Below are 7,337 nucleotides of genomic sequence, written 5' to 3'. Positions count from 1 at the left end.
ACACTCACTCAGATTCACTCAATCACACTTACACACTCACACAGACTTACTCACAAACTTACTCACTCAGACTCACTCACACATTCAGACTTACTCATTCACACTCACCCAGACTCATACACTCACACACTCAGACTTACTCACTCAGACTCACACACTCACACTCATTCAGACTCACTCACACACTCACTCAGACTCACACATTCACTCAGACTCACTCACACACTGACTCAGACTCACATTCACTCAGACTCACTCACACACTGACTCAGACTCACACACTTACTGAGACTCACTCACACTCTTTCACACCCACTCAGACTCACTCACTGTGTGTGTGTGTGTGTGAGAGAGAAAGAGAGAGGGTGTGTGTGTGTGTTTCTGTGAGAGAGAGAGAGTGATCCATTTCACAACCACTGTTGATGTGTTTTGGGATGCTGAAATGTTTGAAGATCCAGTGGTGCTCAGGGTCCAACAGTGTTTCATACTACAAAAAAAATCTTACGTTAAATTTATTTGGGCAAACTTCATGCACACATAACAGATAATACACAATAACAATTACAATTCTCCATATAATAAGAAAAATGCCACATTGGTCCACTGGTCATAAGCTACGCTCACATTACCAGGCTGAATTGACTCACATCTGATTTTTCGCACAGTGTGGATCAGATCTGATTTTTCATGGCTGTGTGAATGTACCAAATCTGATTTTTTCAAATCAGATTTGAGTCACTTTCGTATGTGATCTTAAATCAGATACATAACCGATCCGTGAATTAGTGACATGAATGTGAACGGTCAAATCTGAATTGCATCTTTTTGCTTTTACGCTGCGCTACGTGCTTCTCTCTTGTTCTGACATATCTCTTGGTGCAGCTGTGCAGCTATAGCTGCAAAAACAGCAAAAGCAAACCGCCTGGTCTTTTTTCACCTCCTCGACCTGAGCATGAACTTCACACCAGCTGTTTTTCCACTTCAGCAAAAAATGCTCCACATATGAGCTGCTAACACATCCAATTCCCTTTGTAAAGCTACGAGTCGTCTCTCAAATATGACGTTTTTGTTGTTGGTGAAAAAGGAGACATTTATACATGTATCAGTGTGCTCATGTGAGACGTTTTCAGGGATTCAGATTCGTTCACATTACATAGATACAGATCACTTACATTTGTGAATGTGAACCATCAAGACAGACAAATCTGATCTGAGCAAAAAACCTGATTTGAGCAATGTGGATTGTAATGTGAACGTAGCTATTTTCTCAAAGAAAATATAGATTCCTGAATAATTCTCCCCAGTTTTTGCTTCATTTATAATAATAGTGTCATCAAATTCTTGAGAATCTGCTTACGTGTATTTTGAGAACTAGCAGCAAGAACAAACAAAACAAAAACTATTGAGATAAATAATGACATACATAAAATACTGTGAACATGAATATTGCACTTTTTCACTGAAACATAAAAAAACAACTGTTTAACAATATACACAACATTATACAATAATAATTATACAACAATGCTTTCACCTTCTCAAGAGAAAAGCTTAATACTCTGCACTGAACTGGAAACTATTAACTGTTAAGTTAAAGGATGCTATCTTGTACATTCAGTGGAAACAAAAGTTAATTTTGCTGAATCACAGCCAAAAAAAACCCCGCTAATTTGAGTCAAACATCAAAACTTCTGTAGAAATTTCTCATTTAAACAAAGTTAGGGTAGCTTATTCCAGTTTATAGACGGCCTCCTTGATACTTGATCAAAATATGATCAGTATCTGTGTCATGCAAGTCCAATCCTACAGCACGAGTATCAGGACTCCTGGACATTGTTGTGATGAAGAGTGGAATAAAAACCACTGTTAACCTTCCAGTAGCTTCTTCACCTCAGCCGTATACAGTCAATCTCCTCCGTCACAGGCAGGGACAGTGTCCTCACCTCTGTCTCCTCCACGGTTTTCCTGGAGGTGTAGGTGGACTTCCAGCGGAGCAGCACAATCCGCTTAAAGTACTTAACCGTGTTGTTCTTCACGCTGACGAAACAGAAAGTGTTGATCATGCTGTTGCTCATGGCTATGCACTCGATGATGTAGAAGGCCACCAGAGAGTTCTTCTCCCTGGAGATGAGGGTCGGGTGGAAGTCGCGTAGGATGGTGTAGCCGTAGTACGGAGCCCAGCACAGGATGTACGCTGTGAGGATTCCGATGAGCACCATGACCGTCTTCCTACGACAGCGCAGACGCTTCCGGATCTGCTCTGTCTGGAAGCCGGGCACGTTCTTGAACCACAACTCCTTGGAGATGCGGATGTAGCAGAGGGCCATGGTGAAGACGGGGCCTAGGAACTCAACAGCGAAGATGAAGAGAAAGTACGACCGGTAGTAGAGCTGCTGGTCCACTGTCCAGATCTGAGCGCAGAAGGTCTTGCTGCGGTTGGCACTGTGGGGCACCTTGGTTGCAGAGGTGAAGTAGGCAGAGGGTATTGATATTAGAACCGGAACAATCCACACTCCAGTAATCAGACAGTACGCAGTCTGGTGTTTCATCCTGGGCCTTAATGGGTGGACGATTGCCATGTACCTAAAAACAAAAAAAAAGAGAGTTACATGATTTATTACGTACTGCTGGAAATATCTGCCAGCAGAGAATACTACCAGAGCTGGGTTATAGAGAGCCCACTTCCTGTTTCCATGTTATATTATAAAAGAACTGCTAAACACTAGAGGGAGCTGCGAACAAGTCTTCAGCCAATGAGGGTGAATGGAGATGATGGGATAAAATAAAATAAAGAAATAAATAAACTAAGTACTTGGCTAGGATATGTAATTTGAAGTATACTGGTGTATTTTGTGACACCCTCCACTATTATTCCTCTTGCTCTAGCATTAGTTATCTTCGCTCTGTGCCTGTGTTTCTGCCTCTCACTATCTCTCATGTATTCTTGCTCTAGTATTAGATTTCTCTGCTCGGTAACTGTGCCCGTATGTCGCTACTGCTGCTATGTCTGCTAACTACGCTACCTGGCCGACACTATTGCAACACTATTACCTCCCCTCTAGCATAGTTACCTCATTTCAGCTACTACAGGCCTTACCACCACCATTACGCATGTGTATTAAGCGGTACTACCTACATAAATAATTGAGTTAATTAAATATATGTAAATATAGAAGTATACTAAGTCGAGGTGAGCTAAATAAGTGTTTCCAAAAACTGCAGTTTAACTCTATTCTCTATAAAGAGCCTGTTTGGCCTTGTTAAGTGAAGCTAGAGCCTCTGCCAACCAAATAATGGGTTTATACAATTTAATAAGCTACAGTTGGTAATAGTTTTGGGTTTTACTTAGAGCATTCCTGTGCTCAATACAAGTTAATGGTATTTTGGTAATATAAGTAACTGGTAATAGAGTGTGCTGATGTAGAACATCTGTGAGTATTGGTATATATATATATATATATATATATATATATATATGCATATGTAAATGTATTAATATAGAGTAATATTTTTATATTCATATACATATATATTTTGTAGAAACAGTGTTATTGACAAAGTGCTCTGATAAAAGGTTAAAGGTAATGTATACTAGAGACGTATCGTGACACAACGTTTTTGGTTATGTGAAAATTAGAAATAATGCAATTTTTTAGTTAAACTGAAAATGAAGAAAAAAAGAGAAAAGAGACCAAAGTTATTTGAAAGTGGAAAGTGGAGTTTTTTATGTTGTTGAATAAAGAAAAAGGAGATTAATCTGAGAACTCAAGCTAAACACACTCAAACTCACTGTGTCTTCTCGATATTGTCACATCTTTTGCCTGTTTTCTGTCTATTCTCATGTCTGTGTTATTCTCACGTGACCCGGCTTCTCTGTGTTTCTTCCCTGGTGTTTTTCCACTCACCTTTGTCCATTTGTAGCTCCGCCTCTCATTAGTCAGTCCCCAGGTGTTACCTATTCTCTTTCCCGCCTTGTGTGTGCATTTAAGCGTCTCTGTCGTTAGTGTTTGTTGTCGGTTCTTGTGCGTTTATACGTCTGTGACAGCTGTGTTAATCCCGTCTGTTATTTGGTTTCATTTCTCTGAGTTTCTGTTTGGTTTGTGCTTTGTTTTCTGTGCTTTAATAAATAGTACTTGCATGTGCGTCCGCTCTCCTCGTCCGTCCTTCACACAGCGTTACAGATATCCTGTTATTGAGATTTTATCTAGGCCTTGGTAACCCCAGAGTCGTGTAACTGCAACTACCTAACCGAGACCATGGGGGGTGTAAAAATTTCACTAAAAAGCCAAGAAAAACACTATATTTTTGGAGTGTTAGGAATAGAGATTTAAAAGGATTATAAGTGTCCCTGATTTTTAAGGTTTAAAATTATGTGATGTGTTTTGAGAAAGCAAGTGCCTTTTATCAGTATAAAAAGATCAGGCATTCAAAAGCTAGACAAAATTGGAAGAGATATTTTTATAGAGCTTTTTGGTTTTGCTCAAGGTAGATAACCTGCAGCCTGGGAATCTGATTACAGTATGGCTACCGTTTTGCTGTGAGATGAATGTTTGTTTGAACTTTAAAATGGACTCCACAGTTTAATTTCTAACACTGACTGTTTATCATACGCTTATACTAGTACCCTGATTACAGCAGGAGTTGGTCATTTGTGGTCAATGACTTTCACCAACATTGAACGCTCAAACAAACTGTTATCACACAGCGAAACTGTAGCCATACTGTAATCAGATTAAGAGGCAGAGAAAAACTTTTAAAACACAACAACATTGGTATCTCCATGCTGAACAACTGGGTTCACAACTACAACTTTATAATCTCAGTTTCAGTTCAGCCCTTGCCCCTAACACTTAGTTCCATTTTGCAGTTTCACACCTAACTTGTGACCCACTTTAAAAAGATGCAATGTCCAAATTCCAGCAGCATTAGTTTCTGAAATTTACATGATAACAGACTGGCAGAGCCCCCTACAGAGCATTGCTAGTAATTATTTATTTTCAGCACACATCAGTTTTTTAAGGGTTGCCCCATTTCTTACAGAGAGGATTTTGACAACCCATTTACATAAGAAAGTGTGACACTCAAAGTTTGTGCACCCTTGATAATGTTCATAATTTCCTTTATAAATCATTGGTGGTTCAGATCAGCAATGTCAGTTAAATATATCATGTAGCAAAAGAACATGATATTTGAGAAGTGAAATGAAGTTTATAGCACTGCACTGGCTGTGCAAACGTTGTCTGATATTTTAAATGTGTTGGTTAATCTTTACATATGGCAGAAACAAAGGAAATCTGTAAAGGGCCAAATACTTGTTTTAATATTGTTCTTTTTTTAATATTAATCTTGATTGCCAGAGTGAGGCGAGTGACTGTCCTTTGGCTGTGTGTTTTAAATCATTGCACCATGTGGCCTCGGTTGCTCGATCCTGCCGCTTCGCGCTTTATAACATCAGGAAAATTAGACAGTTTCTGACGCAACAGGCCACCCAACTCCTGGTACAAGCAGTCGTCATCTCACGCCTCGACTACTGCAATGCCCTGCTAACTGGCCTCCCGGCCTGCGTAGTAAAACCACTCCAAATGATCCAGAATGCAGCAGCACGTCTGGTCTTCAACCAACCAAAACGGGCACATGTCACCCCGCTGCTCATTGAGCTCCACTGGTTACCAGTTAATGCTCGCATCAAATTCAAAACTCTTACAATCGCCTACAAGGTGATGACAGAACAGGCTCCTTCCTACCTGCACTCACTCCTAAAGGCTTACGCTACCTCCCGGCCGCTGCGCTCCTCCAATGAACGTCGCCTCGCTTTGCCAAACACTCACACAAAGCAATCCAGACTGTTCTCATACAGAGTTCCCCAATGGTGGAACAAACTACCTTCCACTACCAGATCAGGAGAATCTCTCGCTATCTTTAATAAACTCCTGAAGACAGAGCTCTTCAAAGAGCACTTACTCTCCTAACACCTCTAACACACTAACTACTTCTAACCCCATTTCCTTCTTCCCCTCCTTCACTTCTCTATCCCTTTATTTCCCTTCGACCTCCTTTAAGCCCTATCTAAAAATGGGTTATCTAAATTCCTATTACTTTTGTACTTCATTATTGTAAGTCGCTTTGGACAAAAGCGTCTGCCAAATGAAATGTAATGTAATGTAATGTAATGTAATGCATCAAAGTTGGAGACCTCTGCACACTATGCTCCTCAGCTCTCACTGACCCAGCTTTAATGTTTTATGCTGACAGAGCAAGTTACTTTCATTCCCAGTCGCTTCCACTGTGTTATAACAGCCCTGAGCGCTGGCTGCGGAATATTTATTAGTGAGGAAATTTCACCATTGGACTTGTTGCACAGGTGCTGCATCCTATCACAAACTTGCCAAACTTGAATTCACTGAGCTCCTGAGAGCGTTCCATCCTGCATGGCTAGGTGCTTGCTTTTATATCCCAATATCACTGTAATTGCTTTTATATCCCTTTTTGTATCCATGTAATGTAGCTACATAATGCTGCAATCTATATGGTCTTCTAGATAAGTCTAATGGGGTGTTAAATATAATAAAAAATATAATAATCCAGTTGTAGTTTTTAATTGCTTTTCTTAAAAAAAAAAAAAAAATTGGGGGACTCCAAGTGGTCCAGCAGGCTGATTTGAATCCTGTTTATGTAGCTTGCCATTTACCGGAGCCCCGAGAGAGCACAATTGGCCTTGCTCTCTCTCTGGGTGGGTAGATGGTGCTTTTTCCCACATCACTCCAAAGGGTGATGTCACACAGCACAAGGTGTCTGTCTGTGAGCAGATGTATTGGAACCGAGTCGCTGCCCTTTCCTCTGAGTGCGCTGTGATGCTACTCGCATACAATACTGCATCAGCAGCAGTTTAAAAAGTGCCGGTGGCTGACTTTACATGTGGTGAAGGAGGCATGTGCTAGTCTTTACCCTCCTGGTGTGTTGGGGCATCACTAGTGGTAGGGGGAGTCCTAATGAGTGGGTTGGGTAATTGGTCTTGTAAATTGGGAAATAAGAATTATATTTAAAAAATACACTTTGGTTTTATTTAATGTATACTGCTAATGCTAAAAAAATGTGGCAAAATACTGGATTTGGTGATTACTGTATTTGTTTGTTTGGTTTTGGTGAAAAAAAAAACAAAATTCTGGGGCATTATTACTTCTTATTCAATTTAATTTCCAACACATTTTAAATTCATAAATGTATAAAGTTATTTTATCATATCTATCACTGTGTTTTTGTTTGTGTGTGTGTTGTTTTGAATGTGAAAGTGGCTTGCAGATAGAGCTTGAGAGAGGCAATTCCCTGTCGTTTTGAAA

General features: G+C 40.1%; 1 protein-coding gene across 1 annotated transcript in view; it reads right to left on the bottom strand.

Moving 5' to 3' along the window:
- Positions 1–363: 363 nt before the first annotated feature.
- prokr1b (prokineticin receptor 1b) overlaps positions 364–7,337 on the bottom strand; it is a 43,970-nt gene continuing 36,996 nt past the window's right edge. Inside the window, exon 3 of the mRNA XM_007247407.4 lies at positions 364–2,583. Coding sequence (XP_007247469.1) covers positions 1,887–2,583 — 697 coding nt within the window. The 3' untranslated portion in view covers positions 364–1,886. The remainder of the gene's footprint in view (positions 2,584–7,337) is intronic.

Source organism: Astyanax mexicanus, chromosome 7, assembly GCF_023375975.1.
Source record: "Astyanax mexicanus isolate ESR-SI-001 chromosome 7, AstMex3_surface, whole genome shotgun sequence".
Taxonomy (NCBI): domain Eukaryota; kingdom Metazoa; phylum Chordata; class Actinopteri; order Characiformes; family Acestrorhamphidae; genus Astyanax; species Astyanax mexicanus.
The sequence above is the reverse complement of the archived record's forward strand: the minus strand, read 5'-3'. Positions and strand labels throughout refer to the sequence as shown.